The following is a 21,440-nucleotide window of genomic DNA, read 5'->3' as shown; positions in this document are numbered from 1 at the left end:
TCTAAATTTCACTTCAACAGTTTATTTGTCTCCTTCATTTATCAAACAGTAACTATTGCACAAACTACAGCAGTGTAACTTTAACAGTGTTCGATTAACAGCGAGTCTCCGACAAATGTTCGTATTCACAAAGTTCATCACGAAGTGCTTCGCTGGGAAATAAGAACACGACACAGTTCATCAACACTCAGCATAAAAAGGCAGAATAAGGCAGCAAAGAAACATAATCTGACTTTTTTTGCCTTCATTCAAGAATAAATATTGAAAGAACACGAGTGGATATTTGACGATGCTCGCTGCAGTTTCAACCAGCTTCTTCTTTAACCGTCAGAGAGCGACTTCAGCAGGAGTGTTTGCAGCATCCAGACATTTTTACCACGATAACAAGCAACTGATGATACAGGTAATACACAACAAATTTTCCTTTCATTCTATGACCGCCTGCAGGATTATTCATGGAAAAAAATCTCGTGTAATAAAGAAAATTCCAGAAGAACAGAAGAAGGGTAAAATGAGTTAATTCCAGACAGCAGGTAAACACTTGATGAAGATGATGTCATGTCTATTTTAACACGTCCCTAAGATTCAGGATTCAAGTGATGATTTCAACCAGACTTCCTTCACTTTTTTCACAATTCAAAGAACTTCATCAGTTTGTCTTTGACGGCGTCGTTTCTCTTCACATCATCTAAACTTCATTTTCACATCACAGTTGATTAAAACAAAAGATTTACAGTATGACGTCACTCTGGATCCTTCATAAATAACACACACACACACACACACACACACACACACACACACACACACACACACACACACACTGTTTTTAGAGGTCATGTTCTTCTTCTTTGTGTCTTTTATATGTAATTTCCTCCAGAAGTCATTTATCTCAATACAAACAGCTTTTCATAAATACATTGCACTTGACTAAATGTAAACATAAATACTGCACATCATAAAGACATTACGGGTCAAATCTCACATACAGTGGATATTTCAAAAGTGCTAAAAAGAGTCGGTGGAGCTCTGAGTCAGCATTCACACCAACGTCCCCCCATCGTGACCTCTGGGGTACCAGTTCAAGGAAAACTCATCATCGCTGTCTTCAGGATCAGATTCTTCTTGGAAGGTGGAGGTCGAGTCGGCTTGAGACACAGTGTCCACCTGTGTGTGGGGGGGGGGGGTTGAAGGAAAATCAGTGCACATAAATGCCACCACACCTGCAACACGTCTGTCAGGTGAGCAACTATTTTTCTTGTCTAATGACACAAGCGGCAGGGCGGGCTGGACACATGCCAATGCATTTAAATGCATGTAATTAAAGATCGGTATTTGCAGGGCTTCCTTTCCTGTTATTAAGTGTCTTAAATATGCTGCGAGCCTGAATAGCAGCATATTTTAATCTGAAGCATCATTATGAAGGTTCTCTTTAAAGGACAGATTCATTGCTTTTCAGCCCAAACTGTATTGACATTTTTAGTTAAAACAAGTCCAATAACTGTGCTGATGACTGTGCTGCATAGACTTAATCCCATCGGTGATAATTATGTTTTGTCTTAGGCAGTAAGCCTTTTTCACCGCACACGCTACAAAAAGGATAAAACCTATAACCTATTCACTTAGATTATTACTGGTATCATGCACTCTGTATTTCGCTGTGTTTGAAAGGTTGAAAAACAGTGAATGTATAATAATGATGACCTGTGTTACACTTTGTATGAATTATTATTGTCAGTACTTCTAGTATCATGGCAATAGCAACTGCAGAGCAGCAGCAGCAGGTGTAATAAAAGAAGCAGCACTAGTAGTAGCGGCAGTAGCAGTAGTAGTTGTAAATACCTTTTTGAGTTGTAGGTTTTCTTTTTTGGGTTTTTGCTCTTTGGGCTCTGTGTCCAGAAAGGCGACGTAATGTATCAGAGTGCAGATTCTGGATGAGCACAGCATAAGAAAGACAGATTTTAGGAAAAGCTTAACAGATACCTGAACATCATTAAATCTCTGCTGAGGAAAAAACAGTCATCTGATGGAAGTGGTCACCTGTGATAGATCATGGCCAAGAACTGGATCATAACCGACACAGCAAATCCCAGAATGAACATGAAGCCAATGGGATCGATTGTTAAGTCTCTTCCGGTGTCCTGGAGGTTGAGGTCGACCATGGGGACCATGATGGTGAAGTTGGCCTCGAAGGTCTGGAGGGTAAATGTCGCCACCAGCCACAGGGCATTCAAGATGAAGAAGGCGAAGTTTATCTGCGTGCAGTGACAAAGACAAGATGAATGAAATGAACTGAACGGTGGTTTCCTGTTGGAAATGTTCAGCTCCCCACACCTACCCTGTTTCTCAGATCCAGCAGGTCACTGGCTATCTTGTTCTGTCTCTCTTTGTCATTGACCAGAGGTTGCAGATACTTCTGCTGAAGCTCCTTCCAGAACTCCTCCTCCCTCTGCAGAGAAACACAGAAACCCTTTCAATCACTCACATCAGTAGGGCAGGAAGCTTGCTTTCTGTGCACTTCTAGAGAATTGTACAAAATGTGCATTATTATTAATCATTTAAGCAGAGCAGAGATCACAAAATTAACTGCAGAAAATGCCCCAATGTCACGATCAGGTGTCACCTGCACTGGAAAGCTGAACATGGTGAGCATCATTTCAATGAACTGGACAAAAAAAAAAGCCAGGCGGAGACAAGACATACACACCTGTTCAAGTGAGTCCTCCTGCAGCTGCATGTCACTGGACATATTCTGTAGGTGTGTGACCCAACCTAAAGAAAGAAGCAACACAGGAGGGTTTGAGAAACATCACATTTGCAAATTAAATCGTGATGATTTTTACAAAACTGTTTCAACTTACATTGAGGAGGAACTTCGAGAACACGCTCCACTTGCCTGAAACACGATAAGAGAGATTGTTTGTATCATCTCACACTTTGCAATACTCACACTTTACATTAGACTAGATGTTCCGCCTTCAGAATTTACCTCTGCTCTTCCTGTTGGATCCTTTTGTCCTCCACAATACTGTTTTGGGGCTGGCGTTCAGGCTGCGGGATCAGGCTTTCTCTCTCCTGACTGGCAACAGGCTGCCTTTCTCCAGATCCTTGGCTGGGTTTCTTACAACATTTGATCCATGAGAAGAGCTGTTCGAAGGTGCTTTTGCCTGCAAGAGTGGAGATCAGCTTCAGTTCAGTCAGCACAAATAATATTCCGGATTAGTGTTGCACTGTGAGTGACATGATAATAAACTTTTTTGTCTGTTTCAACCTGGCATCTACCTGTCTTGGCTGTTGTTTGCGGGGTGGCGGCTCCAGGTTGGGCAGCTCCAGCAGCGGGTTTCGTCTCCCTGGTTCCCCAGGACACATTGTTCATGTTGACCATGGAGTAGATGGTGAGCAAGAGGTATGCGCTGGGGATGCAGAGGATGTAGAGAAAGCCGTGGAACAACAGCTGGATTTCCTGAGGATGCAGTAGCGCAGTTATGATGTAGATGATGGCCATGGAGATGACGAAGATGCTGCTGGGTGTCAGGATGGTCTTGTCCTTCACCATTGAGCCTGAAGAAAGATGAACATATGGAGAGTTTTGGGGATTAAATCAGCTTCAAGCAGCTCCCCTAAAAAAGATTTTACAAAGTCCAAACAAAGTGGCTGCACATGCCTGCGTCAGTGTAACTTACCTATAATGGACATGGTTACCACCAGCATGAGGAATGCATATATGATGCTCATGATTGCTGCTATTGTGATCTGCGTGTCTGCCTTGAGTTTGAAACAAAGACCCAGGTAGATGGCAGGAGGTATCACAGCCAGGACTAGGGCAATGCTAGAGTTCATTTTGAAGATGAAGGTCAAACTACCTGGAGGACACAATAGAGGAGACACATACACAGGACTGAGTGTTACAGGTTGTATGTGGAGGGAATACACCCTCAAACACAAAACACCAACCTGCGATCAGGAGGCAGATGGTGGCGGGGCCCAGGATGGCTGAGGTGATGGCAAACAGCTGGTAGAACATGAAGAGCTTGGACATGGATGAGTTCCTCTTGGAAATGATGCTGGTGGAACCAAGAATATCCACCACGTTCGCCATTGTGGACGGTCCCCATCGCCGACGCTGAAGACGGTAAATAAACTTTATCATGACTGATGTTTAGATGATTCTGATATGCAGATTCTCAACTGTGCAAGCAAATATATCACTTGCCAAATCTTATGTATTATCAATGGAAAGCTCCCGATCAGCTGCAACACTCACCTGGTTGAAGAGTTCTTTGAAGTCCTCAGGTGCGTTGGTGTAAGCATCAGATGCTGCGTTGTACTCCACTCTCCATCCCTGCTTCAGCAGCAGAGTGCACAGCCAGCGGTCCTCACCTGCAGAACAGAAAATGTATTTGTATGCGTGAGGAGGCGAGAGAGGCCGATGGTGGAAGCTGTCGCCAAGGGACAGGAAGTCCTATCTAATAACATCAGTTACCTTGGTCGTACTGGATGTAATGGCTCGCCTCCATGGACTTGGTGGAGTACCTCCTCATCACGTTGTCGTCCATCAGAGCCTCTGCTCTGAACAGACTGAAGCAGCCCGGGCTGCACAGCACACATCCAATCACATGCTCCGCGGTCTTCTGCAGCCAGTGACTGACGGCGTACTCAAACTTCTGGAACCACACTGCAGGACCTGAAGAGGAAGTTCACCGGTATCGTAAACACAGATATCTGCCCATTTTCCAGCTTCATTGTTGCATTTGTTTTTGCTTTATTTTTAATTTTCTCAAGTGTACAAAGCACCAACCTGATCCGGTGGGGTGAATCCTGCCGCACGCTGCGCCGACACGTGGGTACAGCTTCAGACGATCGATGAGCAGCGTCACAGCAGCCGGCTGGAAGTCCGTGTCTCCATCTAAAGCCAGGAGGTAGGTGTTGTGCTTCTCTCTCTGGAGGAACAGACAGGGTTTGCTTTGTTTTACATGTAGGTTTTATTTAGAAATACTGAGGATACATGTTGAAACTCATCAAAACACAAAAGAAAATCCAAAAAAGTCTTCCTCTCATCTCACCTGGACTTCTGCTTTCAGCTCGCTCTCATCCTCTCCCCTCTGCCAGCGTCCATAGTATTTGGTCATGAGTTTCCAGCCCAGGAGATAGTAAAGGTACATGACCTGAAGAAGTATAAAGAAATATTCAAGAGAAACTGATATTTCCCAGGATTCAAGTGTTCAGGCACTGTTGAGTTTGAAATAGATGAACTGTTCCTTTGTCACCTTAGAACACCACATTTCTACACATGCAGAGTCATTATTTTCCTACCTGGGACCATCTCTTCTTGTGGCGGATGAGGTCTTTGTCCTTGAAATGAACCACAATATTGTTCCCGTGAGGCATGGTGACCACAAGACGACCTCCGTACGGTGTCTTTATGATCTTCTGATCAGGGATCTGCTGCTGCTTTTTGAAGAACTTTGAATCGATGTTTGTGAAGATGCTGTTGACAGAGAACGAGAGAATACTTCGATTGTAATTTGTACTTCCTGAAAAATGTTTCTTCCTGTTTCTTTATGGTCATTTTCAAGACAACACTGAAATGCCCTCTAACTGTCGATGTTTCTTACCCATAAACTTCTGCGAGGATTTCAACAAGATTTACAGCGTATTCGTTGAGGTGGCGCCCTCGACTGCCCTCAGGTTTGAATGCATCGTCAAAGTAGATATGGGCTTCAAAGGTGAAATCGTTGAACTTTGGCTCTGTCTTTGGTCTGTACTTGTCCAGTCTGTGGTGTTCATTAAAATAATTTACAGAGGGAATCAACAGAGAGTTACAGGAATTGCAAGATGGTATATGATAGAAAAGTCTGTGGGACTCACCTGAAGATTGAGATGATAATGTTCATCATTTCATCGTAGGTCTCGTGCCACATGGTCGCACACAGATACAGCATCACTGTTTCAAATGGCCTAAAAGTGCACATATTGCATATTTCAGAAACATTTTCGAAGCAGTTCTGAGGTCCAGGTGACAGTGGAACAAACAAAAAGACCTCGAAGAATCAACAACCCCACTTCAGATAATACTGCTACACACTCACGTCTTCGTCTTGTTTTTGGTCTGGACGTCAAATCGGGTGTTGAGGAGCAGCGACTGTTCGATAAAGGGTCCCTCATACAACCTCCTGGTGAACAGGTTTTGAGTCCTCTGGATACGATACACATTGAGGTACCACAGATGGAGGGTCGCCAGCACAAGACTGAGCCACCAGGACACTGCTGAACCTGAAGGAAGATTTGCAACAACATTAAATAACATTTCCGATTTTGGGGACTGCAAACTACCTGAATGCCTGCTCTGTGATGGAGCAGTGGATCCAGAGAAATGCAGTACTAAATAACAAAGTAGTCACACAAGGAGTTTATGGTAATTTCCAACTATGTTAAAATTGGAGATACAGGTTGGATTTTTTTATTGAAGCGACTGGCAACTGCACACACCTGAGCACTGGGGCTGACAGGAATGTGGGACAGGGTGTGGAAGCCTCAAGGACCTCCTCATTTCAGTCTACGTTCAGACAACTAAACTATGAATTCTTTTGACAGTACTTTGAAAATACACATACCTACAGTAAATGAATCCTTTTTCTGTGTCTAATATGTGTAAAAATTGCATTGTAACATATACCAGGCTCTAATTTATTACCTGTCAGCAAGCCAATGTCAGTTATCTTGGACATGTCCAGGAAGCACAGAGTGTGTGTAACATCCAAAACCAATTCTGGGAACACGTTGCCGCTCACGCTCTGGTTTCTTCCATCCACGGCTGTATTGCAGTAGACTGTGAAGTTGATGCTTGCAGGCCCGTTCAGACTTTTTCTGTAGTCCTGATAGTAAACGATAACGGGGACGACGAGCAGAACCATGACGGCCAGAGAGGCCAGGTACAAAGGCAGGATGAAGCACCGTCGCAGGGCGTGCATCTTGCAGGCTGCCAATGCAAACCAGTGGCAGAGCGCAGAGGAAACCAGTTGGACCCCAATGATGATGGCTATAATTCTTGTCTCACGGCTTGGGATGGACCTCACAATGTCCCAGTCCATTTTGGACAGAGGGACGTAGGCTCCGAGGACACAGGCGGTCACTGCGATCCTGAGCAGGCTGGAGAGGATGTGCAGCATGTTCTGGCTCTTCGTCATGTCTTTGCACAGGTTGGCGAGGAAGACGGAGCTGCTGTTCTGGCTGATTGGTCTGAAGTAGTTCTCCCACCAGTTGAAAGACACCAAGAAGGACCCAACAACAGCCAGACCCATCCAAGTGGCCATCTTAGTATCAGTAGGATTCTTCATAATGTATAGGACGAGGAAGAGGATGTGACCGAGAAGAATGAGGATGAAGGCAGTGATGGATGGCAGCAGGAAGCGGTTCCTTTCCTTGGCAGTGCACTGAGTGACCACCTGCATGATCGCGGAGAAGATGGCCACACCGTTCAGTATGGTCACGTTGGTCACGATGTCCAAGTGCGGCATTGCCACGATGGTGAGGATGGCTGCACCCAGAGACACCACGAACTCAAAGAACAGAACCTGCAGCAGACGGAGTAAAGCAAAGGATTAAGACACCTTCCGGTTTTTGGCATCAGTCACAGATGAGATAAAGTCAGGACATGTCGACTCTTGTCGCACCATGGCAGTTGTTGTTTTTCTTGGCATCTTTGATGTTTTGTAACACGCCTTCCAGATGCTTTTAAGAAATAGAAGGACGCTGGACGCGACGAGGGAGCAGCCGATACACAGCAGAGCGACGGGTTTCTGGTCATCCGGGAGGGTCTTTGTGCCTTCGTTGGACAAGGTGATGAGGAGGAGGAAAGCGGTCTGGAACAGAGTGAAAACAGTGATTATATCATCTGATTTTATCAGCTGATGCTGCGATATGAGGGCAACGTAGAACCAGTGGTGTTCAGCAGCAGTGAAAATGACAGCTTGTCCAACTTAACGTGGTCCTTCTAAGTTGAGTTATTGCACCAATTCTCTCAGAAATGCCCACAGGTCCACAAAGAAAGTGTGGAAGTCACCTCTCCAGTGTCTGCCTGCAGTCATACTCAGCGTATTACTCTCATGTACACACAGGATGTATAAAAGATGCATAAAAAGAAGCAAACCTTGCTGCACAGAGCCAATCCAAACACAATCAGAGCGACGGCAAACAGAGTAATGATCTTCAGCAGTTTGATCATTTTCCATGGCGTCTGCTCATCTTCAATGAGCGGGACCTCCCGACAGGTGTCCCACGGCCTCCTGAATGAAAAACGAACAGCGAAGAACGATCCATGATGTGATAGATAGATAGATTTACTAACATTTCATTATTTTTGCACAATTCCTAATTAGATATGCAGTTTTCGGAAATAGCTGGAAGTTAACTAAATGAATTAATTACTGAAAAATAAGAATGCATTTAATATTAATGTGTCCACCTACTTTGGCATGTCTCTCTCTCCCTCCATGATGATGGCAGCAAATGGAGGCCTGCTGGGTGAACATCTGTATATAAAGGTAAGCAGCTACCTGCATGACTCATCGTGACAGCTCGTGTCTTGGCCAAGCCCTGATCACGCCCAAAGTGTGAGTGAGCGAGCATCACGGAAACGAGCGCAGATTTCTGCAGAGCTGAGTGTGATTCAAGGAAGATACCAAGTATGCAGTTAGATCATTTCAGCAGGAAGTTTTCACATCAGATCATCGAGGGAAATTAAACGTCACAGGTGTCAAACACAGGCGTTAAACGTTTCTGTGTTTGTTCTGTGCTGGAAAACAGGGAGAGACTCTGCAGGTCTGACCGAGGTGGGGACGACATTTCCTCCAATGGGAGGCCAGGAAGAGACATGAGGGTGATGGACAAAGGAGGGAATGACAGACGGCTGGTGTAAGCTGCATGTAACATGGTTCATGGTGTGATAGAAATAAAGTTCATTATCATGTCGAGAACGTACACAGCTGTCCATTACGCTCCAAAGCCAAGGATTCATCCTCTGGGCAGCATGAATATCCTCAGCAGGTTTCAACACACTTTGGGTAATTCTTTGTAGATATCTGCACATTTTGACCTCCTGGTAAATTAAAAGGCTGGAAATGAGACGAAATGTCCAAAAAGAAAAACGAAATGTCCAAAAAGAAAAAAATTGCTTTGGTGTTTTTGCACCCAGCAACAGATTAAATCATGACACACCTGAAGCATGTGACAAACCTCCAATGAAGAGGAAGCAATTGTGGCAGGTAACACGTCAGAACATCATCAGATTTTCTGGAAATCTGATGTTTGCTTTCATTCGGACAGAAATTCGGCCAGTGGGAAGTAACAGCTACAAACCCATTAGACATTTTATAAGTCAGTGAGTTTTGAGAAATTCTACCAAAGAGCGATTTTCCCTTTTCGAGCTGTTTCGTTTGAATAATGAAAAATATCCCGTGATTTACAGTGGAACATGATTTTTCTTCTTCTTTTCTCTTCTTGATCATCTTACAACCCCTTGAAGGGTCCTGATTCCCAGACTGGGGGCCCCTGGTCTGGATATCTCGCTTTATTAAAGTGTGACGTGGCAGAAACAATGAATCCAAACCAGGATCTCCATTTAGACCACATGGCTCTGTGAAATAAAGACCTGTTTCGGAGAATCAAACCCTGATTGGTGTTTGTCAAACTTCCACCGGGAGGAAGAGGTCAGGTCTAAGAGTTCATTTCATCCTTTCATCGAAAAGTACGATATAAAGAAGCTTAACTCCTCATTCACTTGTTGCTGTTTTTTTTCCCATTTTTTTCCCTTTGAAATGTTCTCGTAGCACAAATTTCTGAACCAAAGTTCATCTCTGCAGGGTCTTTAGATCAACGACGGCTCCATGTTTCTTCATAGTTCTGCAGTCAGTTTAAAGGGACTTTTGATTCGGACTTCAGTCTCGTTCCTTTGAAAATAACTCATGCGCTTCTTTGGAAAAATTGGAAAACAGCCTCCCTTTGAACTTCATCATCACCACCATTGAAACCTGCATCAAAATTTAGACTTCTCGCCGTAAGGACTGGGGTCAGTGACTGAAGAGCCTGAATGGACTGCGCCGTTGGAAAATGGATTGATTAAAGGACGAGCTCTAACTGAACGGGACACAGAGACGAAGTAAATGCAACAACCAAAAGCTCTGCTCATGCTCAGAAAGCTCCTCGCCGGTATCTGAAGGCCTTCGTCGTCACCCAGTGTAGCGACATGCTCGCCTGAGCGTTGGGAATGTTTTCTTCTTATTTTATTAAAGCTGACACTTCGACACACCACTTCCACTGTTTATGCTCTAACAAAGCGCTGCATGAAGGAACCGAAAGCGAGCGTGTAAACTCATTTCAGCTTGACTGACAGTCAGAGCGGTGCAGGAGGCCGCAGTGAAAACTGACGGCAGATCAGAGGAACGCATGAATGGCGTTTCAAACAAGCACACGTGAGTAATTATCTTACAGTATTTGTGTAAGTACATTAAGCATTAAGTACACAAGTCCAGGTCATATTTTAAAGTTGTTTCATTTACGCTAAATTTCCTTTCAGTGGAGGTCAGAAAGTCCTCCAGGTAACAAGCCGCTTTTCCACCCACATTTATCCTGCCGGTCCAGGAATCAAACCAGCAAACGCTCCCCGGTGAAAGAGTTTGTGTGTCCTGAACTGAAGTACACCAGTGAAAATCAGGATTCATGAGCATTTCAAAACACAGTACTGTACAATGTATAACACGCTTATAATACTTTTTATAAGTACTTTGAAATATCAGTATGCTGAATCAGTACATTCATTTTTAATACATTTAAGTAGTATTTCTAATACAGTAAAGTTTACTACTTTTTCATGTGGGAAACCACACGTTGACACGTGGTGAGGCTGACAAACAGCTTGCCTTCAGACCGACGTCGAGCTTGTGTAATTAATCTGAATTATGTGTAAAGGCAGTTTCACGTAAGGGTTAATCCACCTGTAGGAGCTGTAGGAGTAAACCTAACCAACCCGGTGCATCCGTGGCCTTTTGAAAGTTGAATTTTTTCTTGAGTTTTTGGATATATTAAGAAGCCCTTTTTGTCTTAGTTTTGTGGACAAATGGCCACAACAATACCACCAGTTTTATGAGGATATCTCAGCTTTGGCTTAAAGACTTAAGCTCTTTAACAGGAAACCTGCATGTCAGATTACAGGTGAGAGTTTGACAGAGGTGAGTGCCATATGTCAGAACCAGTGATTAAAAAACTAAAATTCAAAGTCTGCTTCCACTTTAAAATACAAATCAAAGACGAGATGCCCTTTGATTCAGCTGTAAGACAGCTTATTTACATATCACCTTCATCTGAGGCCACTGGATCAACCTGTTGTTGCAGCCTCGCTCGAGGGTATTTTGTTGATAAGAAAAACATCCTGCACAAGGAAGCTGAAGAAGAATGTGAAGGAGGGAAAGGCGACTGGCAGGCCACTTCCTCATCTCTCAGATCATCATGCAGATTCTAGTTCCTTCCTTGTCGTTTTTCTTTGTTGTTGTTATTTGTTCTCGATCAATGTCGACTGCTTCTGGATGGCAGATCGGCGGGCCGTGATCGCCGCAGACACGACCCTTTCGCCACAGATATGCACCGCTGTCTCCATCGCAGCAGAAGCATCTCAGGCCAAACAAGAGAGGAAATGGAGACTCTTTAACTGTCTTCAACACCGTGCTTTACACATATTTTGGGACGTATGGTCATTATTAAACTACACGTAATAAAACTGCTTAAATACTGCACTGTGTATGCAACGGGTCTCCTCTCTGGAGATTCCAAGATGCCCTCGAGCAAGGCATGCACCTCAACATTCAGAGGCAGGGTGGGCTGTGCTGGAGGAGAATCTGGGTCGCTGCCCTCTGAAGGTTTTGCACATGAACACATGCAGGGAGAAAGCATCACTCCAGGAAGGAACCGCTGCGACTGTTCAGTGTTTTTAATCAAGACCACAATCTCTGCAAACCAAGCTTTGACTGGCCTGAACGCAGCAGCCATAAAAACACACAGTCATGTTTTGTAGGTGCGTGCAATATAGAAGTGTTGTTCATGTCGTGGAAATGTGAGCATGTGAGCATTATATTATGAAATATGGACCCCAGGAGGAGCAGTCAATGCCAAGGTAATGTCCCATCATGGTCCAAATATGACATAAACTATAGACCTTTTGGACAAAATAAGATAAATGTGTTAAATCTCAGTAAAACCAGTTATTTAGTATTTAGGATTTGGACTTGTTGTTTTGTAATTTCCTGTTTTATTTTGTAGCTGTCCCTCATGTGTCAAAGTTTACTTTACTTCCTGTGTTTTCCCACCCTTGTGATTGATTGATTGATTGATTGATTGATTGATTGATTGATTGATTGATTGATTGATTGATTGATTGATTGATTGATTGTGTTCACCTGCGTCTGATCACTTCTCCTCCCTTGTCTATTTAAGTCAGCGTGTTTCCTCTTTGTCTTTGTGGAGTTCAGATCAGAGCTTTTGAGCTGAATGTCATTTTTTCACGTCTGCTCGTGATGTTGTGAAAAGGTTGAATTTTCTTAATTATCATTATTATTATGGCATCTTCTTTAAGTCTAATCTGTTGACTCTTCAGCGGATTCAGTCTGACTGAAGTGACCAGCAGCAGTCAGACGTTCTGGTCTCTGAGCTGCTGAAAAGAAGCGATGACCATGAAGTTAAAGCAGGTTTACTGCAGCAGATGTTTGGATTATTCTCCCTGAAAAAACACGTTAATGCATGAAGCTGACATGGTCACAATTAAATGTCAGTGTTTAGTTTCCCACGCTCCACAGTTTCTTTATCACTTCCAACAAATCATGTAAATGTTACAGGCCATTTTCTAAAAAAATGTAAAACGTTTCTGAAAAAAGGACTTTGTAATTAGTAAAAACTGAGATGCCACAGAAATGAAAGAATAAAACACAAACGCAAGAAAGGATTCACTGAAAGTTCATTATTTCAGGTGTAAATTAGCAGGAAATGTGCAGTGTCAGGTCATTTTAGCTGACTGGAATAAACAGAAACGCTGTTTGGACCCCATGTCACATTAAACACACTCACCTTTAACCAGAACATTTTATGTTAATTATACCAAACTGCTGTTTGAGCATCGTAATTCAAAAAGGACTTCTGAACTTCTGAACTGAAAACACGCTTTAAGCCGCACATAAATGACATAAGAACTGCAGATGTTATGAAACTGATTTGCATGAGCTATCAAACCACAAACTGCTTTAACGTTGGCAGAGCAAACAGCTGTTGAGTAATGCAGCGGGGAAAGCTGCGACCTGTCGCCGTTTGACAGCCTGGACCAACCTGTTTGCCCTCCAGAAAAAGGCTCAGAGCTCCTTTTAGCTCCTGATAATCTCTGCAATATTTCTGTCGGTTGAGTCTTTCCCGTTTCTTTACTGATCCGTAGCAGCTTTTAGTCCATGTTTCTCTGCTCTGAATCGAGCTGATGTTTCCTGCATCAGCTGATCCTGTTTTCATGAGAATCTGTCAAACGCTGGCTTTGATTCTCGCCATTTTCAATCTTTGAAAAAAGAAATGTAGATTTTTCTAAAGTAATCTCAACAAGCTTTGCGCAGACAAACTGCGAATTATTCTATAATAATGTAAGTAATGATTATTCCAATAATTAGTATGCTAGTATGAGCTGGTGCTCTGTGAGGCTGTGTGGAGCTTTAAGCTAAATGCTAACATCAGCATGCTAACATGCTCACAGCGATGCTACTATGCCGATGTTTGGAAGGGAAATACTAGCTTAGCATTAATTAGCAGTAATTAGCATACTAACATTTCGCTGATGGGAATGTCATTAATTTTCGACCTGGTTGTGGAGGCAGTGGGTGAGAAGTGAGGGAGTCTGCAAGGTGATTCAATTCAATTCAATTCAATTCAATTCAATTCATTTCAATTCAATTCAATTCAATTCAATTCAATTCAATTCAGTTCAATTCAATTCAATTCAATTCAATATTCCTTCATTCGTCCCTCGAGGGGAAATTCCAAATTTCACAGCAGCATCAATAAGTGAATAGAATATTCAAAAAGACAACAAGTGCATGCAATAACACAGTATATACAAAGGGGTGTAAAAGACAGAGAAAGAGAAACATCATCCTAAGAAAATGTACTGAAAACATTGCACAGGTTGTAGCCCAGGTGCACAGATTGTATCACATGTTCATGTTCAGGTCAGTTATAGTTCAGTTGATCCGTCCTGAGGGGAACTTTCACAGCAGCGGCCATTTTTTCTCCCGCTTAGTGAGAGTCGCTTTGGGGAAATGAATGTAATGTTGTGTAATTCCTCCAATATTTGTTGAGTTAGTGGAGTCTGGACCAACGTGGTGGACTGACCCACCGTCCCACGAACAGAACCACCCATAAGGCCGCGCTGCTAGCACGGTTAAATACTTTCACCTTTCAAACGCCATCTGTTTCTTTGCTGTACGTCCTCGGCTCAAGTCGATTTGATGAGCCTGTCGTGACCCAGTTCGATCAGGGCTGCTCCGGCATTCCTGCCATACTGGCCTGTTACGTGATGTCTCTGTAATCACAGGGTAGCTTAGCATTATTCAGATTCCTGTCCTTGTTGTTATCTAAACATGAACAATTGTCACACCTAATTGACTCTGGCTGATGCTGCAGGGCATCAGCTGCATGCGAAAGGCATCTCAGTTATCCAACAAAGATTTCTATCAGCGTACCGTAAGTCTCTCAGGTGAAATCCCCGTTAGTCCGCTCCTTCACTTCCTTGACTGTTCTGTGACGTCAGAGGGAAATACACAAGTATTTGGCAGCTTTGGTTAGAAGAATTACGAAGCGTTTCTAAAATATGATGTTTTGTTTTCCCAGCATTTGTGGCCTTTCATCCATCCAGTAGCTGCAAAGCAAAGTGTGATCGTGCTGTTTTAGCTCCAACCGCCGGCCTCCATCTTTGACACTGACTGAATCTTTGACACAAACCTTTTCATGCCTTTGTTTTTGTCCTCATTCTGCTGTGTTTTGTCTTTAAATGTGTTTTTACCTTCTTCATTTTGTGAAGCACTTTCAGACTGTGTGTTTGGAAAAATTAATAAATTTAAAATAACGTCTTCCTTTAACCCATCACTGTCAGCTTCCTGCAGCTCTGAACTGTCTGACCTTCACACTGAAGCAGCGCTTTAATTACTCAGGACTTTAATTAGCTGTTTTTAAACCATTCATTGCTTTTAACCAAATATTTCCACTGCTGGCCTTAGCAAGCATTAACTGTTTATTCAGCTTTTAGCTGCGTATTCCATCTGTTCGTGCGTCAGCTGATCTGAGGACGCCAAACCACAAAATCGGATTTATTTTTGTGACTTTCCTCCAGTCACTGCTGCTGTTTTTAAATCGCACTGGATGGTTTTACTTCTTTGGAAAGACACTGTTTGATCTTTAATCATGCATCATGTGACCACGGCTCAGAATGAATTCAATGAACACAAACAAGAAGAAAAATCAGAGTTCTGCTGAACAAAACTAATTTTTGCTCATTTCTTTTATAATTCTGGACAGTTTTCTTTCCTCTGGCCTCTGTAAGTTATTCAGATTTGCTGTCTGAGGAAAATCATTGCAGGAATCACCTGAGTGCACAAACTTTCTTAATTAATTTTAACTTTCATTTTCTTGCTTAAATTCTGTTTTCAAGTCAACAGTTTTGTTTAAAATCACACATTTCCCTCTGAAGGCTTTGTGATCAGAGCCATGGGTGCGTCTCATTTGCATGTTAAGAATCATCTGAAATGTTTTCATGCTTTGCGTCAGCCAGTCTTTCTTTCACAGGAAGTCAAACCTCTGACGGGCCTCTGGCTCCCTCTTGTGGTCAGAACTGTTTATAGCAGATGAAATCATGTCCGTTTCATGCACCTTACATTAAAACAGACCATTCAACCACTCAGACGTATCTCCATTACATTTTTCAGTTAGTGTCTTTAATTACAGAAAATGGCAAAAAGTAAAAACTGGGACTCTTTATTTCTGCGCTCTTTCGTGTGTTGATGATTGTGTCGCAGGTGTTAAAGGTTAAAACCTTCATCGAGGTTTCCATGACTTGGTTTAAACACATCTGTAGAAGCCACAACATTTACTTTTATTTTGTGGAATCTAAAAACATCAACAGTCAAGATCTCCAAAGGAAACGGACATCAAACACATTTAAGCGCCGCCGTCGAGGAACCCGGCTCTGGAATGCAGATTTAAGCACCGGCCGCGTGCAAAAATTTGGTGTCATGGCTCCAAAATGAATCTACTTGAAGCCACTTCAGTTGGGGGCGGGCTGCTGAGTGACGCATCACTTCCTGTCGTCAGCGAACGACGCCGCAGTCCTCAAAAACTTTCCCGTCAGGCTGCTTCTGTGCAGCTGTCAGTGTCAGAGGCCAAAAAAAAAACTCGAAGCAAGGACGTGACCATGAACTGCTAAAAAAAACAAAAACACATACAACAAAACAACAAAAATCACGTGTTCGCCGTCAGCGGGTGGAGAAAACACCCCCGACAAACTCTACTTAAAACCGCCATTTTTGACCTTTCCCTCCTCGTCTCACTCGGCGAGCAGCGTCAGTCCACCCGGCTGCGCCTCACTCGTACTCGGCGATCAGCACCATCATGCCGACCCCGAACAGCAGCGCCAGGATCTCCATGACAGACTGGCCGAAGCTGGAGCGGCCCGCCAGCAGCTCGGGGAGCACGGTCACCGTGGCGATGTAAACGAAGCCGCCGGCCGTGAACGACAGGATCCAGGCGGTCGCCGCCGCGCTCACGCCCTCGGCCAACAGGGAGCAAGCTGTGCCTGCCAGAGCTCCTAGGGCCGTGAGCAGCTGTAGACACATGGCCTGATGGGAAAGAGGAGCAGGGTTACTTCATGGCATTTCACAGTTTCATGGAACAAACACTTATCGGCTCTCCATCTTGGGGCAGCTGCTACCTTTCTTTTGGTGCAGCCAGACTGGACGAGGATGGCGAAGTCTCCGATCTCGTGCGGGACCTCGTGCAGCAGGATGGTGAGGGTGGTGATGAAGCCGACGGCCGGACTAACCAGAAACGACGCTCCGATCGCCAGGCCGTCGGTGAAGTTATGCATGGAGTCGGCTGCCAGGTTGAGGTAAGCCGACACCTTGACGTCTGCGTCAGTGAGCAGAAAGGAGAGTTCTGATCGATAACGAGCACAGTGACACATTTCTGCCCCTTCAGGCAAACAAAGCACTGAATCAAGATGCTTGTCTTCAATAAATGACTGATAACGACTTCGAACAGGCCAAGAACACATTTCTGCAGCTGAGCCTGAAACCACTTCCTCATGAACTGAACAAACCCTGCAGTCTCTCCCTCCCAAAGCCAGAAATCCAGATTCCAGACAGTCATGAATCAACTCTGCAGAACGCTGATCAAACATCTGTCAAACGAAGGATCACAGGAGTGCAAATACAAAACACTGCCATCAATATCAGAGTGACTCTGGACGCAGCGCGACACATTAAGGACTGATTGGCTCTTAAAATGAAAAACACGTCAATAACAAAACAACAATCTGAGTTACTTTTGAAGTAGGAAGGTTTTCTTAATTTTAGCGACAATATCTGAGTGTCTAACCTTGATTTGAAGCGAGCACTGATTTGTGGATTTGCAGGTCAAACGTCGACGTCTACTTTAAAAGCATCTATTTCAACTCTGTCGAGTCATCGCTCACCTGAGCTCTTCTTCTTCGGCACCTTCTCGTCTTTACTTCCTTTCTCCTCTTTCTTCTTCTTTTCCTTTTCTTCTTCTCCATCGCTGTCCTTTTCCTTGGGACCATCTGAAAATGTTGCATAAAGCTCAAATTAGCCCCAAATCAGCTGCAGAGATTACGAGTAGCGACGACAGACGCTGATCGTCACCCCTTTGAGGAAGAGGAGGATGTGCCTCAGAGCGGCAGCGTACCGTGTGAGTGGCCGTGGGAATGTCCGTGGCCGTGTCCTCCCTTCACCAGACGCACAAATTTCTCTACAACCAGGAAGGCGATGATCCCGCAGAGAACCCACTGACCCACCGACATCATGTGATCGTGGGCGGCTCCTGTGCAGGTAGAGCAGCAGCAGTGGTTGGACGTGTGACACATGAGCAGAAAGTAGAAGAGAAGTCGATTTTTGCTCCTTTAGGAGAAACAACAAGAGAACCTAGCGACTACTTCAAGTAAGAGAAAAGGCAATTACCATGGGAGTGGCCATGGTCATGTGACTCCTCACTGTGGTGGGAGTGTCCGTGGTCTTCTCCGTGGTGAGAGTGGGGCTCTGTGCAGGACACGGACATAAAAGTCAAGAATGCAAACTGACGATCCTGCTGCATCTGCGTTGCTTCAAAGTTACTGAACGACGAAGGCAGCAGGAAAAAACAGGCTTCTACAGATCGAACGCCTACCCAGAGCGTGTGGTATGAGGTGGAGGAAGGCGTCGCCCAGCAGGCCACCCGAGGCGAAGCTGAGCAGCACCTTGAGCAGGTTCTGGTGCTGGTCGCTGTTGGACTGAACTGGGATCAGAAACAGGATGAGGAAAGGAGCCGCACTGATCAGCAGCGTCGCTCCGATCGCCTGCAGAAGGGATGGAGGGAAGTTTACGTTTCATCGCAGGAGAGAGTCATCAAACTGAAAGACCATCAGCACTAAATGTGAGGCAGAGCGAGGATAAAACTGATAACTGACTGAGAGCTGAGTCAAACCTGGCTGTACACTCCACAGTCTGAAGCAGCCACACAGTGAAAGTGCTGTCAGTCCAGCACACAGGTAAGCCACAAAGGTAGGCTCAAAAAAGGTACCGAGTACAGCACATGACGCTGTGTGGCAGATGTAGACAGATGTGTTAGTGGAGCACAACACCAGAATACTGTCTGCACCAATGCCATCGAGCTGCAGCTAAGAAGCACACTGACTTTTACAGAAATTAGAAAGTATGCTGTGATTTAAAGGGGGTTATGGGTCAGACTATGTCCTGGGTGGATGACAGCTGCTTCCTACAGAGTCTCCTCCACTGTGACCCTGAGGAGCACCACTGAGAGGAGGATAAAACACTGAGCGCCTCTCTCACAAGTCTAGTGTTGATATTCCTGCCCACATTTCAACCAGGTGACCCGTTTTTCCCACTCTGACCCGTGATCACACCTGCATCCACAGCTCCATCACATCCCTGCTCTCGGCCTCCCTCTTCACCCGCTCCCCTCCGTGTGAGTGTCCACTCTCCTCCTTGTGCACCCGAACAACATCCTCCTGATGAGCATGTCCGTGATCGTGAGAGTGTGCGTGTCCGTGATCATGAGAGTGTGCGTGTCCGTGATCGTGAGAGTGTGCGTGTCCGTGATCGTGAGAGTGTGCGTGTCCGTAGTCCTCCTCTTCGGGAGGAGGGAGGTTGGCCTCGGCACTCCACTTGCTCGCCCCATGGAACATCTTCACCTGAGGGCCATCGAAGTGATCGTCCTCTCCGTGGGAGTGGCCGTGGTCATGGTGGCCGTGGTCATGGTGGCCATGGTGATGGTGGCCATGGTGATGGTGGCCGTGGCCGTGTCCATGGTCGCCGTGGGAGTGGCTGTGAGCGATGGCTGAATGGGAGGCTAACAGTACTGCAGATGTGACCACCGCCAGTGCCAGCAGACGTACACAGCCCATATTATCCCCTTTGACAAAGAGAAAAGTGAAGACATTAAAGACTCGCAGACTGTGATGATCACTCTCAGTGCTCCTGTTTACACCTACACTCGAACACACTGTGCCAGCTGAGTGTGACGTCACAGTGAGATCAGTGACCAGGAGGAAAGCAACAGCTGTTATTATCCAGGAGACACAACAAGCTATTCCAGCATTTATCTCACTCCTGGATCAGTGTACATACTGAATGATCTGTGTGGGAGACTATTTGGGAAAAGCTTCAGTCACACAGCTGCAGTGTTTTCCTTCTTTTGGGGGCCTCATCAGCTTTTCTACCATGACACAAACCAGAGCATCTTCAGTGAGACTGGGGTGTGTTCCCACCTGTGCGTAGAGCTACCCTTTCCTCATCAGATCACTTTGAAATACAACACCAACACAGCAGGAACTGAAACTGACTGGAATGTGGCCTCTGCGGTGAGTCAAACGGGGCGTTTCTGATCAAATATAACAGCAGGATATGGTGACTGTGCAACACATCTGGCAGGCTTGTGCTGCACTGAGGTTATGCTGTGCTAAACATTCATTTAGTGCCCTGACCTGGTGAACCTGCTGTCATACTGCGTACAGTATCTGCTTTGTGTGCACATTGTTTGATAACGTAAACACTGATGATGCCCTCTTAGTTAGCTAACAGTCACCATTTGTGTCTGCTTTAGCTTTGTCCTGTCATTGTGTTTGTTTGTTGGCGGATTCACACATCTGATCCTGATGTAAAACGGATAATCTCTTAGCTTTGAAGAGTGCGAGCTTCATCCTCACAGTAAACAGGAAAAGCTCCGCTCATCAAACAGTAAACACTGATCACCGGTTTCCAGAACTTCTAACGAAAGTCTGCTAGCCGGCTAGCTAGCTAATAGCCAACATGCTAACATGTTGCTGCTGCAGCAGCGACATCACAAACTGCGATTTTCACTGAAAAACAAGCAGTTCATTCTCACCGGGTTGTGTCAGATGTCAGATATCCGCTGGATAACTCTGTCCTGCGTACGAAACGTCTGGTTAACCGTTAATGTTTCTGTCTACGTTGATGCTACTGGTAAGACGTGGCATTCACTCAAGTACACTCAGCGAAATCTCGCGGGAACACATTCCATTCCAAGTGTGCCTCCTTCAGTGCTCCCTCGTCGTCTGTCCTTAGATGTAAAGGTGTGTTTTATTTTCCACGAGACGATTGTAATGCTATGGAGACGTATTTTACAGCATTCATCGGAACTTTACCACTCAAAAATACGGGAAATATTTGATTTGTAATACTGTAAAGAAGACACATGATGAAGTCTCAGTAGAAATATCGCGAGATAAATCGAGTGCTTTGACTCATCTGTTGGCAGTCGAGGCTGCAGGTCAGGAGCGGTTTGAGGGAATTGAAACCGGATGTGGGTCCGTTAGTTTGCTGACTGGAACTCCAACCGACACCTCAAATAAATAAATAACAGAAGTGTCTTACTTGTTCACGATTAATTATAGATTACAGAAATATGTTTGGCAGATCTGCAGACACAATGAATACTTTGTAAAAGTATGTTTTGCTATGCAATACCCGGATTTGAAAGTTATTGGCCACCTGTAATGAAAGAGCCTCGACAAGATTTTCATATTTCAGCTTTTTGATTATATTATGAAATCACTGCATAAAGAAATCCGATGAAAAAAGAAATATTTTTGACAGTGGAGGATTTTAAATCGAGCAAAT

General features: G+C 44.6%; 2 protein-coding genes across 3 annotated transcripts; both read right to left on the bottom strand.

Annotated features, from left to right (window-relative positions):
* Nucleotides 1–1,041: 1,041 nt before the first annotated feature.
* LOC139346080 (chitin synthase chs-2-like) lies at nt 1,042–8,844 on the bottom strand. Its single transcript, XM_070984981.1, has 22 exons — nt 8,828–8,844; nt 8,150–8,285; nt 7,674–7,862; nt 6,695–7,574; nt 6,090–6,273; nt 5,869–5,958; nt 5,616–5,774; nt 5,314–5,488; nt 5,064–5,165; nt 4,799–4,940; nt 4,484–4,684; nt 4,265–4,380; nt 3,955–4,123; nt 3,684–3,863; nt 3,283–3,561; nt 2,990–3,167; nt 2,862–2,896; nt 2,708–2,772; nt 2,339–2,449; nt 2,041–2,255; nt 1,843–1,930; nt 1,042–1,167 (listed from the first exon to the last, which is right to left on the bottom strand). The coding sequence occupies exons 1-22, from the start codon at nt 8,842–8,844 to the stop codon at nt 1,042–1,044; spliced, it is 3,837 nt and encodes a 1,278-aa protein (XP_070841082.1).
* A 6,607-nt stretch (nt 8,845–15,451) lies between these two features.
* Nucleotides 15,452–21,040, bottom strand: slc39a7 (solute carrier family 39 member 7). 2 transcript variants are annotated; one of them, XM_070985380.1, is made up of 9 exons: nt 20,686–20,816; nt 19,585–19,713; nt 19,205–19,539; nt 18,469–18,637; nt 18,264–18,341; nt 17,992–18,126; nt 17,762–17,866; nt 17,000–17,196; nt 15,979–16,907 (listed from the first exon to the last, which is right to left on the bottom strand). In XM_070985380.1, exons 2-9 carry the CDS (start codon nt 19,703–19,705, stop codon nt 16,653–16,655), a joined length of 1,395 nt encoding a protein of 464 aa, XP_070841481.1. In that variant the 5' UTR covers nt 19,706–19,713; nt 20,686–20,816; the 3' UTR covers nt 15,979–16,652. The 2 variants fall into 2 exon arrangements, with proteins under 2 accessions (XP_070841480.1, XP_070841481.1); XM_070985379.1 differs by having other exon boundaries at nt 15,452–16,907; nt 19,205–19,713; nt 20,686–21,040.
* Nucleotides 21,041–21,440: the final 400 nt, after the last annotated feature.

Source organism: Chaetodon trifascialis, chromosome 17 (assembly GCF_039877785.1).
Source record: "Chaetodon trifascialis isolate fChaTrf1 chromosome 17, fChaTrf1.hap1, whole genome shotgun sequence".
NCBI classification, from domain to species: Eukaryota; Metazoa; Chordata; class Actinopteri; order Chaetodontiformes; family Chaetodontidae; genus Chaetodon; species Chaetodon trifascialis.
Note: the sequence above shows the minus strand (reverse complement) of the source record. Positions and strands in the feature narration are given on the sequence as shown.

Coding starts and splice junctions, on each gene's coding strand:
- LOC139346080 (XM_070984981.1), bottom strand. Junction 3,864..3,954: donor CATCTGCCTCCTGATCGCAG/GTTGGTGTTTTG, acceptor TGTGTCCTCCAG/GTAGTTTGACCTTCATCTTC. Junction 3,168..3,282: donor GCAAACAACAGCCAAGACAG/GTAGATGCCAGG, acceptor CCACTCTTGCAG/GCAAAAGCACCTTCGAACAG.
- slc39a7 (XM_070985379.1), bottom strand. CDS start 19,705: ATGGGCTGTGTACGTCTGCTGGCACTGGCGGTGGTCACATCTGCAGTA. Junction 18,127..18,263: donor TGACCATGGCCACTCCCATG/GTAATTGCCTTT, acceptor CTACCTGCACAG/GAGCCGCCCACGATCACATG. Junction 16,908..16,999: donor CTGGCTGCACCAAAAGAAAG/GTAGCAGCTGCC, acceptor CTTTCCCATCAG/GCCATGTGTCTACAGCTGCT.